Raw genomic sequence first — 21,564 nt, forward strand, 5'->3', positions numbered from 1 at the left:
TCAGTCTCAGACACTGACTTTAAATGAACTCAGTTTCTGGAGCTAAGATCTTAGAATGTCTTTCCTTTTGCCTCTGCAGTCCTAGACATGTCTGGAAAAAATATGGAATTAGTAATTCATTTTCCATATTTTCTATGTGTGGGAAATCTGGACTCAGTAACACAATATTTAAAAAAATGTAGTGAATTTATATCCTTCAAGAATTTGACATATATTGACATCAGCTCAGCTCTTGTATGAATATTACATATCGCCAATCTACGCACAACTGTTACACGATACTGAAAGCCAACAATTTTAATAAGTGCAAAAAAGTTTCTATCCATTTTTATTTTTCAAACATGATTCGTCACACAGTATGAGATTCTATCTCAAAATTGACAGCGAACATGAGCACCATTATAATAAAATCCTGTGACAACAGAATATTTGCATTCAAAAGCCAAGTGTATAATTACATATTGAGGAAAAAAAGTATTGAATGCAAAACAATACAGCACAAAATACAGTACATATTTCAAGATGTGTGTACTAAATGGTTGATGGTGTTTTCAGAATTTGAAAGAAAAATCACTATTACAAAGATCAGTGCATTAAAACAGTGGTTGCTCCACAAAGTTCTCCCTTTTTCATTGCAGAAAGACCAACAGTTAACCAGAGAAGAAATTAAAACAGCAGGAGATTGCTAGGTAAGAACAATGTAACTCCCACCATGACAACATTTAAAAGTCTATTGACCTCACATTTAAAAACACAATTTAAAACCTAAAGACAGCTTACATAGTTTTACCTTCTATTTCAGCATTCAACAAGTGGATGCTGGCCTCTGCAGGAAAAAAAAGGATTTACTGGCTACCAAAAACAGACTCTTAAATTTCAGATAGAAATTATCCAATATGAAAAATAATTTATACAGATCTTATAACTTTGTATAGGAAAAGTTATAAAACAAGAAACGAACAAGCGCTAACAGATGGAAACTCTTAAATATCTTACTTTGTGACAAAATGACACAAAAATGGCAGAAACCGAAGTTTGTTGAAGGAGCATTGTACTTTAGGTTTGGTTTTTGATCCAACTCATTCTGGGCAAAGCCTCACCAATCTCCCGGAATTATCAATACACATTTTTGTACTTTGATGTATGAGACTTTATGTAAATTAATTCCCTCACCAGCAGAAATCCCTTCCCCTCAATATCCTCTTCCCGTAATTGGGAAGAAGCTGCTACAGAATGTGCAACTTCCCTTGCAGACTCAAATTCCACTGAAAAATACAGGAGACCAGTTCTGATAAAACCCCTAACTACATGGGAATTAAATACAAATTAGGGACAAAACAGGAAGAGTGCTCTATGGGAATTTATTACTCTCATCAGAAACAGGAGTAGTAATTAAGGGCTCCTGGGATTCTTTGTAGCGTTGGGTAACTTGTAAATTGTTCTCTATAACACCGAACAGGCCCACTGGTTTATGAAAATAATCTATACATAAATTTTGCAAAACAAATATCAAAAAGTGTGTTTGTTCTTCACAATTTCTTAAAGCAACAACACTGAATCCTCTTCAGACACCTTATAAGAAAGCCAAATTTGAACCCAAGCTCTGATCTCACAGATGTTTGGAACAGTTTGATTCTGTTTGCTCTTCAAAAGGATTACAAAATGCTCAAAAATTTCTTGACCTGCAAAAGAAGCAAATATTTTGAATCAAATGAAGTGTATTTATGAAACAGATCTATGAGAACTGTCTTTTCACCTCTCTACTGCCTTATACCGTACAAGGTGTAATTACTGGGTGAAATAAAATCCCATGCCAAAGCATGTGATTTTGTGGCCAGACTTGCAGAAAGCCACAATTCCTGAAGTTCAGTAGGTGCAGAACCCTAGGTAGCCACACATTACATTGATGTGGAACTCTTCAGTGCTTTAAGACATGTGAAAACTGTCCTAAACTGCAACAAGCTTCTTTAAAATTACATCTAAAGTTGTTACAGAAGACGAGCGGTTTCAACATGTATATAAAAGTTCAGAAAATAAACATTCCAAATATATGAACACAAATGAGCTCCCATGCAGCCATTTGAGAATTTGCTCTTCAGGATTAGAGACACAGTAGAACCCAAGATTTATGAATACCAGAGTTACGAAATAACCAGTCAACCACACACCTCATTTGGAACTGGAAGTACATAATCAGGCAGCAGCAGAGACACTCCCCCCGCCCCCAAAAGCATAAATACAATAAAGTGAACTACTAAAAAAAATAAAGGGAAAGCAGCATTTTTCTTCTGTATAGTAAAGTTTCGTACATCACCTGCACTACATCAGTCACCTCTGTACACCTTCTGATCTCCTCATTCAGTATGTGATCACGGAGCAATATCTTACACATTTGCTTCTCCATTGCTCTCTGGGTGACAGCAAATTTTTTCTTCCCTCACCAGTTTTCCGCTCCATATAGCGCTACTGGCAGAACAGTGGAATTGAACAGTTCTCATTTTCTTACGGGCAGCTCATCATCCATTAGAAACAAGCATTAGAGAAGGCATACAGAGATGACCGATGTAGTGCAGGCGATCGGTGGGTCATGTAGTCCGCAGGCAAGACAATAGGTGGACAACCCGCATTAGTGACTGGATCCCCAGAGACCAAAAACGACCGCTGGGCAGATCCCATGACAAAACTGTTTGGCCAGAAATAGAAAGAATGTGCTTGCAACAAAATGGAATGGTGGAGCATCAACTTGAGTTCGTGGAGGGACAGACGAGGACAAGCCAGACAAAGAAAAAATAAAGCTTCAGAGCTGTATTAAATCAATGTTCAGTTATAAACTTTTGACAGAATAACCATAACGTTTTGTTCAAAGTTACGAACAACCTCCATTCCCGAGATGTTCATAAATCTAAGGCTCTACTGTATGCAAAAACAAATAAAAGAATATCCCTAGCAAAAGCTTAGCACACTTTAAGATGTGTGTCCAATGGTTTGACTCTGTAGCAGTGTCTCAGTGCTATGCAGGAAATGGGTTGAATTCCAGTTCCTACTCTCTTTCCCCCTGGGCTGGTGAGGAAGCATATTCAAATCACTACAGTCAGGGTGTTTTAGGTTGCTCGGTCATGTAACAAGCACTAAAGCAGAGGTGGGCAAACTACGGCCTGCAGGCCACATCTGGCCCGTGAGGCCCCTGAGCTCCCAGCCGGGGAGGCTAGCCCCCGGACCCTCCTCTTCAGCCTCAGCTTGCCGCACCGCCAGCGCTCTGGCCCACTGCTCCTGCCAGGCTGGGGGTGTATGTGTGTTTGGGGGCCGGGGGAAGGGTGGGGGCCAGGCTGTTTGGGGAGGCACAGCCTTCCCTACCCAGCCCTCCATACAGTTTTGCAACCCAGATGTGGCCCTCGGGCCAAAGAGTTTGCCCAACCCTGCTCTAAAGTCATCAGAGACCATGCAGGCTATTTTAACAGATAAATGACCTTATTTCCTAATGGATAAACTAAGACCAAGGGGTAAGTCACCTTGTGAGGTAAACAAATTATTTCTCAGAGAAACTGGACAAGCCTTATTGCAGTGTAAAATAAATATTACTAGCAAATTTAAAGACTATATAAAAGTATCTGAGCTACTGAACATTTACTGAAATGGCTATGAACTAACTAGCCAACACCACACAAGAACAATTAATATCCAAGTGAAAGTTCAACTTGTTGGCCTAGAGTAGAAAAATTATCCCTTTAGCATTAGCTAAGAAATAGACCAGATTGATGTAACAAAACCCTTAGTTTAAATTTCTCCCTTAAAACTACTCAGAAATATATTTGATCCAAAAATGCAATAGCTCCATTTTATATTCCGCATCATTTCCCAAATAAATTGAGAGACTAAATCTGAAAAGCAGCCACTGTGTTTGCACACCTACTAACTGCTTTTCGGAGGCATTTTTGTCTGCTTCTTTAACAAACATTTTGTAGTTATGTATGACTGGAGTAGAATGGCAGCAACGTAAGAACAGTTTCTCTCTGTCAAGAACACACAAGATTATTTAACCAGTGTAACCAGCTTAAACATTAAGCTGGAAAATCATTTACACAAGAAGAAAACTTGATTGTTTAATGTTTAAGAAACATGCTTAATGTGTAAACAGTGAAGTATGGTTTTATGATTTAATACATCTCCTCACTGGATTAGTAGTTTTATTTTTTAATTACAGTCTTTCAATGGGCTTGTATACTGCCAGTGTCACAAATAAGATTTATACATTTATTCAAAATTTTCCTTTCTCCAAATAGTGAAATCCACAGAGCCTACAGTGGGTCTTCTCTCTGCTTGCTGCTTTGGGTCAGAACTCTGACATGTTAGTTATTGACTCAAAGTGGTGATAGTAGTGGGTTGAATGGGGGAGTGATTTGTATTGCTCAGAGATCCTAGGTGCATATATTTGTGCATGTACATGCATTCACATACACACAGGCAGTTCCAATGGTGGTCTCAAATGTGCCTTAAAAAAAGCTTTAGGTTAAATATTGCACAGAAAAATTATGGTGAGAGATGGTTTTGAAGTTACAGACTGCTGTTCCAAAGTATATAGTTTTCTTTGAACATAAAATGTGATCTTATATTGAATGTATATCAACATGTTTAAATAGCAAAAAGTTGGTATTTATTGTTAAGTTTTACCTTTTCAATCATATTTTCATATTGGTCTTTGTTGCCTTTGAAATCTTCATTAACATCCAGTGTTAAAATGGGTACTTCTTCCAAGTATTCAAAATCCGTTCTATATAGAAATAGGAGTGTAGGAATAGTAAAAAGAGAGAAATTATATTAATTGCAAAGTAAATATAAATCAAGTCTTCATCACAGCAATCTTAATGAAAATCTCCCAGACTGGGAGAACTACAGAGCTTAATAAATTATATCCATAATTTTTAAATACAGGACCCTAAAGCTCGATTCCTTGGTTAGGCTCCTAAATAAATAACCTCGAATTTACAGTGTGCTGCGTGACCAGCATCTCCAAGTGACTTCAGTAATGGCCAGGCTATGTATCCCAGTGAGTTCAGTTCTGCAAACTGCTAAATGCTCTCAGCTCCAGCTGAGTTGAACATGAATTGAATGGCATCTTGGACCCCCAAATGATGTTCAACACACTGTGAGACTGAGTCCAATAAGACATTTTCAGGTATAGTTATAAGAGACCCAAATACATACGATACTTGATTTTTAAAAGCCATCATGGTTTGACATTTACAAGGACAACTGAAGTCTTATTTGAAACCGTGGGGAAGACACTGGCAAACACCTTCACTATCAAATGTTTCCAGGCATGCATTAGTCGCCAAAAATAAATAAATAAATAAATAAATAAATAAAAATAAGCCTACCGTAATGTTCTATGCTGAAGCCAGCTTTCATGTTTGTAGTGAAGTTTCTCCAGATATTCAATAGGAATTTCTTGTTCTTCATCTCTTCCACGCAAGTAAATCCTATTTAAGCATTTCTAAAAGCAGAAAGAAAAAAAAGTAGACCAATTTACAAGAGAAGAATTAAAGTCCAATTTATTTTCAACTCCCTGAAGCTTTAAAAAACAAACAAACAAACAAACAAAAAAAACCCACACACACCCAATACCCTACACTCTTAGCGAAGATTGCCACCCTTTAATTAGCAAGTGAGTTTTGGGAGTACAGAAAGATGCTTTCATGTTTAGCTGATGGAGGCCAATGACGTGTTGTTGGTTAACTGGCAGAAAAATGGTAAAAAAGCAATAAGAGAAACTTTGCATCAGTTCTTCAACATTGGCACTTAAAGGTTCACTTGATTATTGAAAACAACATAAAAAGCTTTGTTGTGGAGCCACGTTCCCAGTCAATTATATCCTTTTATTGGGAAATGTGAACAACTATTCTTGAGAATTATTGTTGCCTTTGTGGACTCAAAAATTCAAAAGGTAAATCTTTCACTTAAAGACAATATAAAAAACAAAGTTCATCAAGTTCATCCTGAAACTCCAGTACACTAATAAAAAGGTTTATTTTTCTGTATTCCATACAATAAGAATGTGATGTGTAAAGGGACAGGTTCAATTAAAAGTTCCAACAACATTTTTTTGATTTTTCAGACATTGTGCTATGTAGAAAAGTTTTATTGCTGACTTTTATTAAAAAAAGGTATTTACTTATATTACTTTGCACTTATGGCACCTTTTATCAGAAGATAACAAAGAGTATTGAAAGTGTTAAAGTTCACAATGCCCTGAGATTATTTTTTATCATCTTTTATAGGTGATGTGCAAAAGAGATGGGTTTGTGCCCTTTTATTGCTTTATTATGGTGTACGAAGAGGGCCTGAACAGTAAAAATAAAAGGGAGAAGAAAATGGTCTCTATAGCATTAGAAACTCATGTCTTGTCTAGTTTCTGGAGAACGAGGATTCTGACATCAGACAAGCTAAGAGACTGGAAGAAAAGGAATTTTTAAGCAGCCTGTTTAAAACTTGTTTGTTTTGATGACATCTACTTAATTCCAAAGGCTCATGAGCCCTTTGCAGAAATGGTGTTTCAGCAACCCCAAACACTCCAATGAAGGTGAGAGTTCGGAAAATGTCTTTGGAGCCCACTAAGAAGTCCTTTGGCAAAACAGGGGAAGACCAAACTTGAAATTCCTGATTTTTGTAATATATTTTCTTATTTTTCAAGACACACACACACACACACACACACACACACACACACACCTTTTAGCTCTCTTTGTAAATCATAAAACAGAATATTAGGGGCAAAAATTCAATTAAAAAAAAAAATACCCTTTATGAATTGAGAGCCAGGCACAGAGAAGTCAACTTTACAAATCAGCTGTGCGGGAGAGCCAGTAATAGAACCAAGAATTCTTGACTCTTGGTCCAGTGCTTAAGTAGTAGTTTGCCTATCACTCCTACTATGAAGCTCGTCTATAGCTTAACTAAGTATCTACAGGTTTCAAGTAACATGTTCAAATAATTCAGGCCAAAACTTGAGATTTTCTTAAAATGCTAAGATTGCAAAACTCAGAAGAGAAAGTGTCAGTGGCTTGATTTTTGATAGTGGTGATGGGGCAATTCAAACTTTTAATTTAGATTTTACCCTACAGTGATAGAAACTCAAACATCACAGCATTATGCTGGTATGTTCATTACAAGAAGTGCACTTGACTAGTCTAGATACATTGTCCTAGCTGAATGAAATGCAAAAAGTCAACAGCATAAATAATGTAAAGTATATTGGATTTTTCAAGTTCTTTTGTTTTTAATAATCTAATCTAAAGTATTATCTGTAAGGATTTAAACATGTGTCTGTCTTTAGGTTACAGTGTTCCTTTCACATTCTTATATTTTTCACTTGGTTGTGTACTCACTGCAAACTCAGTAATTATGATCAAGAATGATAGTCTGAAGACCTTTTTTGTTATCTTTTCACAAGATGTAAATATGCAAATTAGTCATACTTTAAAGGAACAAATAAAATTCAAGGCCAAATATGAAAACATAACAGGGTGTGTGGGATTCAAAAGAATGAACACAGAGCTCTGCGATGTCGTAACACTAGATGCCAAAAGCTAAGTACCTTTGATACAACATGCACAAAGGGAAGGGCACTTACGTATTTCTTTACAATTACACAGGGTGCAATATTTGCAAGAAAGATGTTTACTATAAACTTATAGTCTGTTTTGTACATACTATAATATTCTTTATTTTTACAGGTATTGTACTATTTATGGGGATATTATAATTTAAACTGAAGTTTAAACACTGGAGTTTTCATGCTCCTCAAGGCTAGTGTAGCCTTATACCTCTCCCCTTGCCCCAATCTAGCATTACCTGAGCTTAGGAAGGGAGTAAATGTAAGGTGTTTGCCTTGTCAAAAAAAATAAGAGTCAGGAAAATTGAAGCATCTCCTGACACATCAGCACCATCCACAGCAATCTTTAAACACACAGATGCAGGAAGACTTGCAAAGATGTGAAGAGCAGTCCCTAAGCTTTCCAGGAACATTAGACACGTTAAATCCTGCCTGTACAGGTGACCAGTTAGTCACACAATAGCTCCAAGTTCTTCTGTGGGCTCTGCTAAGGCCCACTGAAAGCGATCAAGCCAAATCTACACCATACCTTATATTTCTACCAAATACTCTATACAGTGAGAGTACCCCTCCATTCATGCAAATACTTTGACAATGCTCTTATCTACCCTTATCAAGAAATATGTCCGGTCTGGCATAGGATTCCAAAAATTCTTCCCCCTAAGGAATAGTTACAGCAGTAGTGGAAAAGTACAATAAGGAAAGAGCAGCCCAACGGACTTAACTGTGGTTAAGTGTTTATAGCAAAGGATTGGAAATTAGGACACCTGGGTACTATTCCTGGCTTTGTCTCTGACTTTGACCTTAGACAAGTTGCTTATGGCCATACTTTCCCCTTGTCACAGAACAGATGGGCCTATAATCAAAGTCAAAAAAGTAAACAGCTACATGGCATCACGTGGGAGCAAGCAGCCTCGATCATTCTCTCCATGCCAGTGACAATCACTGAATACAATATGCATCCAAGCAAAAAGAAAGGAGTCAGGAACAGGCCACCTTGCACAGCAAATGTCCTTTCTCAAGGCAGCAGTAAAGATATTTGCATTGGAAATTAATACTGACGAGGGCTGGTAATAAAAAGTGTCAAAACTTTAGTGACAGAAAATAGGAAAATTTGAAAACCATCCCTCCCCCAACCCAGGTTTTCCAAACAGCTTTTAACATTGACTATATCAGCAACAGCTCCACCCACATGTCACATGAACCACATCAGAAAGGACAAGAACCTGAATACCAGAGAACCTATGGCAAACAAGGCAAATGAAGCAGCAAGGCTTGCATTGGTATGGGCTTCAGAATGATTGAGAGCCAGAAAGAGGCACTTCTGATACTCATCTGTGACCCAAAATCCATGGAATTTCCACTGTTTTTCCGTTGTAATCTCCATCCAGTGTGTGGATTTTAGTACATTGCTCCCTGCCCACTAGTCCTGTGTTCTTTTGGGCAAAGTGGCTGAGCTCTGAATCCAAGTCATTTTACCTTCTCAGGCAGAACAGCTATATTGTCTCCTTAATCTCTTTATGCTTCAGTTTTCTTTATCTGTAAAGAATATCATCTTACAGGAACATGTGAGGCTTTACTAATGTATGTAAAGCACTTTGAGATCCTTGATATAAATGGGCAAAATATTATTTCTAGGCATTTTCTTGGACAGAAGTCCACTTTCTCTGCCCCAACTTTATTTCCCAGATAGCTGTGTTGCCACTAGGTAACAAGCCTGGCGTTAGTGTTTTAACATGAGCAGTCACAAGTTTAAAGATTCTGATACAGACTGCTTGGGCTGAAGATTTGTTTGAACATAACTGAGATTTCTCAAGAAAACAGTAGTTTTGTGGCTACCTTAAAAATACACCACTTTCTATGGAGTATTAAAGAGTGCAACCTGGCAAAATAGTTCTAAACTCATGAAGGCAAAGATTGGTCAATCTGATAGCACTCTCTTTCTTGCTAAATTCATAAAGTTTTATTTCTCACCTCAGGAGTGGCTCTGAGATAAATGATTCCATCTAGTTGAAGGCTTTGACCAAACTGCTTATTCATCCATTCATGCCAATCTTGGTAAATCGTCCATTCGGTTTCATTCATGCAATCAGATTCATATAAGTTAGATGCAAAAATATACCTAAAACCCAAAAGATTTATCAAACAATGAGGAAATGTAAGTCATGTTATTTAAATATCCAGTTCAATATGCTCTGCCATATCTAGGAAAAAATGGATGAGCTACTTTTGTAGCCTGATCGATGTTTAGATTGCAAAAAACTCAATTGTCCACGAAGAGTGTTGCTAAAACCTAACAGTTTTGTTCCACTGGCTCACCTGAAGGAATCAGGTGATCTTATTATTAGATTGTATTTAACCCTTTGCTCTCTTTCTAGATGGCTGAAGTCTTGCCATCCATCTGGTCCCCTACCCCATGCTATTTCAGTTGCAGTTTCCCACAGAGTCATGCATAGCTGCCATGTTCAGGGTTCAGACATATGTTCTACTACCTCTCTGACAGATTCACCACTTTTTGGAGACTGCAACAAGAGCATTTAGGCCAGTACACATAGTTCCTCCACTGAAGCACCATGGTAGCTGGCTAGGACTATCCTCGGGCACTATTAACCCCAAAACTGCAGACATGGGGCTCAATAGTGAAGTTCAACTCCCTGCAGCCAGAGACTGAAAGGTAAGACACTTAGGAGCAGCTCTCAAAGAACATGGGAACAACAAAAGTTAGGGAGAGATAGAGAATTTGCTCTTCTTTCTCCCTTCAACTCTGCCCCCCCCCTTTTTTTTGAGGACAGAAAATTACACATATTTAATATAATTCCATTAATACAACAAAGTTATTGTTTGAATTGGTAAAATGACCTCATTGTACAATAATATGGAGAGAAAGTGAACAATGAATTCACTGATAATATCGTAAACTCACCAGAGCCAGTCACAAGCCACTGGTCCATAAGTGCTTATGAAAGCTCATCTGCTTTCTAGTCATACAAGGATTCTAGTACTCAGCCAAGGGTCCACATATTAAACATACCTGTCGCTATACACAGATCGCTCAAAGAAGACCACAGGGTTCTCCATCTCTCTGATTTTTCCATTAAGGGATTTGAGCTGAGCCCGGATTCTGCTCAGGCAGGCATACGTCTGGAAGGTGAAAGACCACCTGTCCGGTTTCTCATACATCATCTGAAGCACATTCCCTCCACTTTTCTGTGACGTCGTCAGCTCCTATTTTTAACAAAGTAAGTCACCCAATGATTTTGGGGTCCAACTTATCTAAGTTACCTCTAAAATGCCCAAAATTGCTTACCATGACAAAATGGTGTAGTCTCTTTTTTCAGGCCTAGAATTGTCTCCAACTACTCTTAATCTCCATTTATAAGTGTGAATGTCATTTGCACACATCTTAACTCCCTTTGTTGTGCTAAGAATTGCATCCTGCACTTTTCTGAGACCCCTGCGACATTGGGGCATAGTGTGTGAGAACACAACCCAACTGGTTTTTATTTGGGAAAACACAGTTATGAACTGTGCAGCATTTTACCTTTATTCACCTATGGGGAAGATTTCATGCACGGGTTTGCAAGTCATATTCACCTGAGGCATATTGCAAGGTGTGAGACACCAAAGGTCAAATGCTGCAACACTTGAGTTAAATTCAGCAACCAATTATGTGTTTTGGACAAAAGTGTTCTGTTTTGGCACAGGCCTATATAAAGAAAATTACAAATTTTGTCTGGTCATAATCGTTCTACTGTGTGTAAGGAGCGGGGGTAGAGTGGAAAGGAGTGCCTTTGTTTTGTTTATGAAAAAAGTGGCTTTGATTTAACAAAGGTACAATTGAAAATGGACTATGTAATGCGGACATCAGAAGACTTACTAATGATAATAATTACTATTTTGCACTTCTGTAATGGCTTGCCTCTAAGGACTTTGATGAGTACATGGGCAATTTTTATAAACAGAGAAACTGAGGAGCAGAAACTTCCCAACTCTGCCACTGACCTGTTGTGTTGGGTAACTGACTCCCATGCCTGTATTCTAACCACTAGAACACACAGCTCCCATCTGAGTTAAGGTGAGCATATAAATATATTTAATGTGCATGTATGCTCACTAGTAACCTACTCTATCCCAGAAGGCATACTTAATTCTGCCTTAGCACAGGGGGATGAACTAGTGACTTCTTGAGATTCCTTTCAGGGCTACATTTCTATTATAAACAGAAATATATCTGCTTAAGTTACACAATTAAGCAATATTAACTTTTACTTTTAAACTTTCATTATTAATTAGTTGTAAATCTATCGTTAGATTGTTGACATTTCAGTTGTAAATTTCTCAGTCAAAAATGCTGTATGTCAAAGCTAAACTGCACAGGATAATTTTATTATACGCAGCTGTTTTTTGGCTACAATTTAGTAATGTTACCGCATCGATGGCCACAGATACCAATCCTTGACTTGAAATGGGCAGTTAGAGGATCTCAACCATTATGAGCATTCATCTCATAAGAAGATAAGAATGGCCATACTGGGTCAGACCAAAGGTCCATCCAGCCCAGTATCCAGTCTACAGGCAGTGGCCAATGCCAGGTGCCCCAGAAGGAATGAACCTAACAGGTAATGATCTAGTGATCTCTCTCCTGCCATCCATCTCCACCCTCTGACAAACAGAGGAAAGGGACACCATTCCTTGCCCATCCTGGCTAATAGCCATTAATGGACTTAACTTCCATGAATTTATCCAGTTCTCTTTTAAACCCTGTTATAGTCCTAGCCTTCACAACCACCTCAAGGAGGTGGCAAGGAGTTCCACAGGTTGACTGTGCACTGAGTGAAGAAGAACTTCCTTTTATTTGTTTTAAACCTGTTGCCCATTAATTTCATTTGGTGGCCCCATGTTCTTGTATTATAGGAACAAGTAAATAACTTTTCCTTATTCACTTTCTCCACATCACTCATGATTTTATATACCTCTATCATATTCCCCCCTTAGTCTCCTCTTTTCCAAGCTGAAAAGTCTTAGCCTCTTTAATCTCTCCTCATATGGGACCCGTTCCAAATCCCTAATCATTTTAGTTGCCCTTTTCTGAACTTTTTCTAATGCCAGTATATCTTTTTTGAGATGAGGGGACCACATCTGTATGCAGTATTCAAGATGTGGGCGTACCGTGGATTTATATAAGGGAAATAAGATATTTTTCGTTTTATTCTCTATCCCTTTTTAAATGATTCCTAACATCCCGTTTGCTTTTTTGACTGCTGCTGCACACTGGACGTGGACGTTTTCAGAGAACTATTCACGATGACTTCACGATCTTTCTCCTGATTAGTTGTAGCTAAATTAGCCCCCATCATATCATATGTATAGTTGGGGTTATTTTTTCCAGTGTGCATTACTTTACATTTATCCACATTAAATTTCATTTGCCATTTTGTTGCCCAATCACTTAGTTTTGTCTTTTTGACGTTCTTCACAGTCTACTTTGGTCTTAACTATCTTGAGCAGTTTAGTATCATCTGCAAACTTTGCCATCTCACTGTTTATACCCCTTTCTCCAGATCATTTCTGAATAAACTGAATAGGAGTAGGACTGACCCTTGGGGAACACCACTAGTTACCCCTCTCCATTCTGAAAATTTACCATTTATTCCTACCCTATGTTCCCTGTCTTTTAACCAGTTCTCAGTCCATGAAAGGATCTTCCCTCTTATCCCATGACAACTTAATTTAAGTATGAGCCTTTGGTGAGGGACCTTGTCAAAGGCTTTCTGGAAATCTAAGTACACTATGTCCACTGAATCCCCCTTGTCCACATGTTTGTTGACCCCCTCAAAGAACTCTAATAGATTAGTAAGATATGATCTCCCTTTACTGAAACCATGTTGACTTTTGCGCAACAATTTATGTTCTTCTATGTGTCTGACAATTTTATTTTTTACTATTGTTTCAACTAATTTGCCCGGTACAGATGTTAGACTTACCGATCTGTAATTGCCAGGATCTCCAAAAACTTCTTCATTGCAAAAGGGCTGTGAAAAGTTGCTTGGTTTGGATGACCTAGTACAAGCACATACTTTTCCCCAATAAATGGTAGATGAGGCAAATGCCTTCACTGTTCAAAACTTTTGTTTAGTGCAGGGGCGGGCAAACTTTTTGCCCTGAGGGCTGCATCAGGCTTCTGAAACTGTATGGAGGACCAGTTAGGGGAGGCTGTGCATCCCCAAACAACCAGGCATGGCCCAACCCCCGTCCCCTATCCAACCCCTCCTACTTCTCACCCCCTGCAAGCCCCCCCCTGCCGGGACCCCTGTCCCATCCACCCCCTCTCTCTGTCCCCTGACCTCCCACCCCTAACTGCCCCCCGCCACCCCATCCAACTCTCCCCTCTCCTTTCTGACTGCCCCCCCTGCCCCCATCCAACCCCCCCCCCCCCTTTTCCTTGACCGTCCCCGGAGTCCCTGTCCTACTGCCCCCTCACCCCACCCAAGCCACCCCCCCGACGGCACCCCCGGGACTCCTGCCACATCCAACCACCCCTTCTCCCTGTCCCCTGACTTCCCCCAGAACCCCTGCCCCTGACTGCCCCCCACCACCCCATCCAACCACCCTGTTCCCCACCCTCTGACCGCCCAGACCCCTATCCACACCCCCGAACTCCCCTGCCCTCTATCCAACCCCCCCGCTCCCTGCCTCCTTACCCCGCTGCCTGGAGCACTGGTGGCACGGCTGCACCAGGACAGGCAGCCACGCCGCGCAGCACCGGGTCAGGCCAGGCTCTGCAGCTGCACTGCCCCAGGAGCTCGCTGCTCCGCCGCCCAGAGCATGGCACTGGCGGCGCAATGAGCTGAGGCTGCGGGGATGGGGGAACAGCGGGGGAGGGGCCGGGGGCAAGCCTCCCAGGCCAGGAGCTCAAGGGCCGGGGGCTGTAGTTTGCCCACCTCTGGTTTAGTGTGTCAAAATTGTACTATTTTTTACATTTAAAAAAATTCCTTTATGGCTCAGTGATAGCACTACTGTGCACAGATATCATGACTTGTGCCCTTAGGTGGCAGCCATGAAGCAAGCTGAAATAGTTATAGATCCAGGTTTAGAATGCAAATATCAAAATCAAAACCAGATTATATAAACAATTTAATCAGCAGCTCACATTCTTTTGCCAAAGGTTTCAGAAGATATCTCCTGGGACATCTGAACTATTCTATGTTTTCTTCACAGAGATATATTATCAAATCTGAGCTATGTCTTTCAAATGCTTCCTTGTCATGTTTTAGACTATGGCTACACTACACAACTTTTAGTGACATGGCTGTGCTGCTGTCTGTCGGCAGAATAGAGTTCTCCTGCTGACAAAAACTTCCACCCCCAAGACCGACAGTTCTGCCGACAAAGCGCTATTCACACCAGTGCTTTTTGTCAGTAAAACTTTCGTCGTTCGGGGGTGTGTGTGTTTTTTAACACCCCTGAACGACAAAAGTTTTGATGATGAAGTACCAGTATAGACAAAGCCAGTGGTGCTCAAGTGGGAGAGGCTGTGCAAGCAAGGACTGGCATTTTTCCGTTATTTGTGCTGATTAGGTGTAAATGATGTTTACTCTGCAATACACTTGTAAGTCTAGCCGAAAGGATTACTACACTCCCCATACCTACTTTGTCTTAAACATGCATGAGTGTAAACACACATTCCATTTGAGCATCACAGAGTTGCTTAATAAGGGTCAAAACCTACAAAGGTGAAAGGAATCCAACTTACTATTACAGGTATATATATACACACAGATCATATTACAGGTATATATATACACACAGATCATATTTTTATTACTGTTTTATTAGATTAGAAGAGGCCTTGATCCCAAAGATGCAATTTCTCCTTGCTCAGTAATGGGCAAATAATATGAAATACTAATCTCAATAAAAGTCAAAGGCTATCATCATACCTCATAATCCTCTTGGCAGCTTTGAACATTGCACCATCTTTCTACAGGCTCAGGAACAACTTCCCATTCCTGGGTAACTTGTTTGAGAATGTTCACAAATGTTGATTTTCCTGCAGCTGTTGGAAAAGAGCACAATAAATACATCTGTCAGAAAGTAATGGAAGTGGTTAATTGTTAGCCATTAGACACTCGTTTTCCAGGTTCTATCAAATGCAACCTCCACTTCCCATGCATCACTGGCTTCATGAGAAGACCTCCCTAGTACATTCTCCTCCTGCAGTATTACAGCATCCATACGTAGATTAGGTCTTGGAACAAGGAACACCACCAATGGGATCAAACAAATCTCTTTTTCCCTTGCCCGCAACAACCATCAGTTGTATAATATTTTCTGTAAATAGAATATTTTCTGTATGACCTCGTGTGCAGACTATATTCTATAGCAGAGTAGCAGAAGCATGCTAGAACATATTAAACAGGGAACCCAATGATTATGTGATGTTCATTGTGGAGCTAAAACAAGGGAAAAAAGTTGACAATAATACATCACTATATTAGTCACCTGGAATGAAGTGCTATACTTAATGCCACAGAACAATTTTCACTAATAACTTTTGAATTATTCATAACTTTCTGGAAAAATTAATGATTGCTAAGCAAAGATAATAGTTTCAGAAAATTTTTTTCAGCATTTTTCTATATGGGTGAAAAAACTTCTCGCTATTGTCAAACTTCCCCCCCTCCCAAAGAATGGACAAACATTAAACTTAGTACATGAATTATCCTCACTAAGCAAGTCTGAAAAACTGGACATTAAGTTAATAATGAATGGAAACAGGCAATTGTGCATGCACTGCAGAAAATTTTAAGTCTGAATGCTTGAATCTAGGAATGAACTGCTAAGTGAGTTCTTTTGTAAGTGCCCATGTAATGCAAGTTATTAGCAGCTTAAGTTCATATCCTATACAATACTATATATGGGCAACACAGACAAACTATTGTGGCTGTAGACTTTAAAATATAAATCGGAAAATGCAGAAGTTTAACTGTGTGCATTTTTTGTGCAAAAATGTTTTTTGTGCATTTGTCAGTGTGACAATGTTTTCTATCAATACACCCATGTGCCTCAAGATGCTTTGACCTTGTCTTCACTCGAGAAAAAAATTTAAACCAAGGGCTCCCCCTACAGTTTACTTCCAGCAGCTAATATGGGTTAAAAAAAAAAAAAAAAAAAACTACAACCGTCTTGTTTTCATTATTTTAACATGGGTTCGTTTCACATGGGTTAAAAATACAGCTTTTCCCTAGTAAAGACAATCTTGGTCTATGTTAGTATTCTAGGTGAAGTGACATTTAGGTACTACTGACACATCCTACTTCATCTTTTTGTTTAGTTAACTTTTAAAAGTAAATTTAAGTTCTCAGAATGTACCACCTTATTTTTTCTTCTAACTTATTTCAGGCAAGAAAGAAAGCTTTTAATTAAGAAATTTAAAGGCAACTGGTGGTCTCCCTCGTACAGTTACAAAGGCACCATCGTGTCATTTGTCCCCCCACAAGGAGCATCAGTTACAAAGCCAGTAGATTAGTCTGCCACAAAGCAAAAGAATGGAGTGTTTCAAAACAAACAAACAAACAAAAAAAGTATATTAAAATGAGAATAAATAAGGCTACCAAAAGCCGGCAGAGCAATAGATCAGTGAAGTGGTGGGAACCATGGGAAATTCTGACCTCAATTCCTACATGGCACTCTGAGGCCAAAATGGTTTAGCTCATCCAGTCACTGAACAACCAGAGGCACTCCCTGGCCTTCAGAGCAAGTTAAACTGGTTTCTCTTCACTAGTATAAAATAAAATAGCATAGAAAATCCTGAGAAACAAAAAAAGGTCAGGAGACTAGTTTGGAGAAGGAGATAGTGATAATTATTTATCAGGATTAAAAAGGAACTAAAGGGACTTGAGCTGATCATGTCTGCTTGCACAAATGTGAGCTGTAGCTCACGAAAGCTTATGCTCAAATAAATTTGTTAGTCTCTAAGGTGCCACAAGTCCTCCTTTTCTTTTTTACAAACATTTCTGATGCCCTAACTCATAAAACAAAAATCTGGCAAGAATACTACAGAAATAAATACATTTGTTCAAAGCAGGAACTTGAATATAGCAAAGGATAGCATCTTCAGCATTGCAATCCAGAACTTGTAACACTACTAGCAACTTCCCAAGTTACTTCCTTCTTTGTTTTCCTGATGCATATACTTGTTAGATCAGATGTCCTAACCTAAGGGCTTGCTTCAGCAGGGAAACGGACAGGAATCGCAGACATGAAGCTCTGTGTGAGCTTGAAAGCTTGTTTCTCTCACCAGCTGAAGTTGGTCCAATAAGAATATTCTCTCACCAGCCTTGCCTCTCTAAATATCTTGGGACCAACAGGGCTACACCACCCCAATAGGACCAGCTCCTGTGGGATAAGCTAGTCTGCCAGAGCTCCCCGTGTGGCCACCCTATTGCAGACTGAAAATCGCTTTATTTCAGAACAGCGCGTGGACACGGGGAGCTGGTCCAGGCAATTTCCCAAACGTGGCCACCTCCCCCGGGACGTCGAAAGGGTCAGTCTTTGGAAAGCGCTGTGAAGACCTGCAACGGTAACCACTGCCGTGGCATGGGTGTGTTTTAAACAGGCACGGGAGGAACAGCCAAGGCAAAGCGGGGAACTGCGGCAGAAGTCCCCGTCCAGGCTTCACAGCCCCTGGCAGATTTGCCCTCTTCCCAGAGCTGAGGGCCGCTGGAAGGCAGCGCTCGGGTTTGCGGACAGGGAAAGGGCGCGCTCCGGGCTCGGAGGCCAGGGGCGACCCAGGGCACGACCAGCTACCGGGCGGGCTCGGAAGGAGGCTCCCGGGGCAGGAGGCTGGCCCGGCAGGTCCCGGCGCTTCCCGCCAAGGGCCGAGGGATGGCGGTAGGTCACCTCAGGGGAGGGCGGCGCAGGCCCCTCGCGGGACAGGTGAGGAACGGCGGCTCCTCAGCGCTGGTCCCGGACGGGCCAGGGCCGCGCGGCGGGATCTCACCGATGTTGCCCTCGATGGCGATCTTCTTGATGGCGCTCTGGGCCCGGCCGCGCTTGGGGGGGGTGGCCATGGAGACAACGCCGCTGCCGCCGCGCGAGCCGGGGGGATGCTGCGGGCCCTTTGCCTTCGCTCTCGCGCGCTCGCCGGTCGCCGCGTTCGAATGTGGCGCGCGGGGCCCGGGAGGTAGTCCTAGACTGCGGTGACGTCACTAGCGCCTCTCGCATCGCTCCCTCCGCGGGACAAAAGGCCGGCCAGCTGTTGGCGCGACAGGCCCTACGGGCACCCGCCAGGGCCAACGGCCGTCAGCGAATGGAACGGCCCCGCCTCTGCCTTGGCTCGTGGGCTGTTTGGCGCCGGCCGGGCAGATAAGTGGCTCCCTCCCTCCAGCCCCGGACGGCTCGCGAGCGAAAATCAATCGATTACAGAGCGATGGAGGCAGGGAAGCTGCTGAGCGCCGAGCGTGTCGATCCCTGAATGGGCGCTGCAGGGGCAACGGGCCCCCCGCACCTGTTTTTCAACTCAGTCCAGTTTTCCTGTAGCCCTTAGGGCACAGGCCATTGCCAGTGCTGGGGGGGCTTCACCACGTTGAGTTTGGCTGAGCAAAATTACCGTAAAAGGGTGGATACAATTAACTTAGGCTTGAATAGAGACTGGGAATGGATGAGTCATTACACAAAGTAAAACTATTTCCCCATGGTATTTCTCCCCCCCACCCCACCCCCCACTGTTCCTCAGATGTTCTTGTTAACTGCTGGAATTAGCCTACCTGCTTGTCACCATGAAAGGTTTTCCTCCTTTCCCCCCCCCTGCTGCTGGTGATGGCTTATCTTAAGTGATCACTCTCCTTACAGTAAAAAGAAAAGGAGGACTTGTGGCACCTTAGAGACTAACAAATTTATTAGAGCATAAGCTTTCGTGAGCTACAGCTCACTTCATCGGATGCATTTGGTGGAAAAAACAGAGGAGAGATTTATATACACACACAGAGAACATGAAACAATGGGTTTATCATACACACGGTAAGGAGAGTGATCACTTAAGATAAGCCATCACCAACAGCAGGGGGGGGGGGGAAAGGAGGAAAACCTTTCATGGTGACAAGCAGGTAGGCTAATTCCAGCAGTTAACAAGAACACCATACAAAGCAAAGTTGCAGCGATTAGCAAAAGATCTTCTAAAGCAGTTCCAAGTAAAGAATATCAGAGGAACAGTGGGGGGTGGGGTGGGAGGGAGAAATACCATGGGGAAATAGTTTTACTTTGTGTAATGACTCATCCATTCCCAGTCTCTATTCAAGCCTAAGTTAATTGTATCCAGTTTGCAAATTAATTCCAATTCAGCAGTCTCTCGTTGGAGTCTGTTTTTGAAGCTTTTTTGTTGAAGTATAGCCACTCTTAGGTCTGTGATCGAGTGACCAGAGAGATTGAAGTGTTCTCCAACTGGTTTTTGAATGTTATAATTCTTGACGTCTGATTTGTGTCCATTCATTCTTTTACGTAGAGACTGTCCAGTTTGGCCAATGTACATGGCAGAGGGGCATTGCTGGCACATGATGGCATATATCACATTGGTAGATGCGCAGGTGAACGAGCCTCTGATAGTGTGGCTGATGTGATTAGGCCCTATGATGGTAGCCCCTGAATAGATATGTGGACAGAGTTGGCAACGGGCTTTGTTGCAAGGATAGGTTCCTGGGTTAGTGGTTCTGTTGTGTGGTGTGTGGTTGCTGGTGAGTATTTGCTTCAGATTGGGGGGCTGTCTGTAGGCAAGGACTGGTCTGTCTCCCAAGATCTGAGAGAGCGATGGCTCGTCCTTCAGGATAGGTTGTAGATCCTTGATGATGCGTTGGAGGGGTTTTAGTTGGGGGCTGAAGGTGATGGCTAGTGGCGTTCTGTTGTTTTCTTTGTTGGGCCTGTCCTGTAGTAGGTGACTTCTGGGTACTCTTCTGGCTCGGTCAATCTGTTTCTTCACTTCAGCAGGTGGGTACTGTAGTTGTAGGAATGCATGATAGAGATCTTGTAGGTGTTTGTCTCTGTCTGAGGGGTTGGAGCAAATGCGGTTATATCGTAGCGCTTGGCTGTAGACAATGGATCGAGTGGTATGATCTGGATGAAAGCTAGAGGCATGTAGGTAGGAATAGCGGTCAGTAGGTTTCCGATATAGGGTGGTGTTTATGTGACCATCGCTTATTAGCACCGTAGTGTCCAGGAAGTGGATCTCTTGTGTGGACTGGTCCAGGCTGAGGTTGATGGTGGGATGGAAATTGTTGAAATCCTGGTGGAATTCCTCAAGAGCTTCTTTTCCATGGGTCCAGATGATGAAGATGTCATCAATGTAGCGCAAGTAGAGTAGGGGCATTAGGGGACGAGAGCTGAGGAAGCGTTGTTCTAAGTCAGCCATAAAAATGTTGGCATACTGTGGGGCCATGCGGGTACCCATCGCAGTGCCGCTGATTTGAAGGTATACATTGTCACCAAATGTGAAATAGTTATGGGTCAGGACAAAGTCACAAAGTTCTGCCACCAGGTTAGCCGTGACAGTATCGGGGATACTGTTCCTGACGGCTTGTAGTCCATCTTTGTGTGGAATGTTGGTGTAGAGGGCTTCTACATCCATAGTGGCTAGGATGGTGTTTTTAGGAAGATCACCAATGGACTGTAGTTTCCTCAGGAAATCGGTGGTGTCTCGAAGATAGCTGGGAGTGCTGGTAACGAAGGGCCTGAGGAGGGAGTCTACATAGCCAGACAATCCTGCTGTCAGGGTGCCAATGCCTGAGATGATGGGGCGTCCAGGATTTCCAGGTTTATGGATCTTGGGTAGCAGATAGAATACCCCAGGTCGTGGCTCCAGGGGTGTGTCTGTGCGGATTTGTTCTTGTGCTTTTTCAGGGAGTTTCTTGAGCAAATGCTGTAGTTTCTTTTGGTAACTCTCAGTGGGATCAGAGGGTAACGGC

General features: G+C 41.6%; 1 protein-coding gene across 1 annotated transcript; it reads right to left on the reverse strand.

The window, feature by feature from the left end:
- Positions 1-301: 301 nt before the first annotated feature.
- Positions 302-19,094, reverse strand: DCK (deoxycytidine kinase). The gene is made up of 7 exons (XM_038400959.2): positions 18,612-19,094; positions 15,550-15,665; positions 10,641-10,834; positions 9,584-9,731; positions 5,376-5,491; positions 4,669-4,768; positions 302-1,682 (listed from the first exon to the last, which is right to left on the reverse strand). The coding sequence occupies exons 1-7, from the start codon at positions 18,679-18,681 to the stop codon at positions 1,656-1,658; spliced, it is 771 nt and encodes a 256-aa protein (XP_038256887.1). The 5' UTR covers positions 18,682-19,094; the 3' UTR covers positions 302-1,655.
- Between the last annotated feature and the right edge of the window lie 2,470 nt (positions 19,095-21,564).

Source organism: Dermochelys coriacea, chromosome 4 (assembly GCF_009764565.3).
Source record: "Dermochelys coriacea isolate rDerCor1 chromosome 4, rDerCor1.pri.v4, whole genome shotgun sequence".
NCBI lineage: Eukaryota > Metazoa > Chordata > Testudines > Dermochelyidae > Dermochelys > Dermochelys coriacea.

Coding starts and splice junctions, on each gene's coding strand:
- DCK (XM_038400959.2), bottom strand. CDS start 18,681: ATGGCCACCCCCCCCAAGCGCGGCCGGGCCCAGAGCGCCATCAAGAAG. Junction 10,835..15,549: donor GCTGCCAAGAGGATTATGAG/GTATGATGATAG, acceptor TGTTAAAAATAG/GAGCTGACGACGTCACAGAA. Junction 9,732..10,640: donor CGATCTGTGTATAGCGACAG/GTATGTTTAATA, acceptor TTTGGGTTTTAG/GTATATTTTTGCATCTAACT.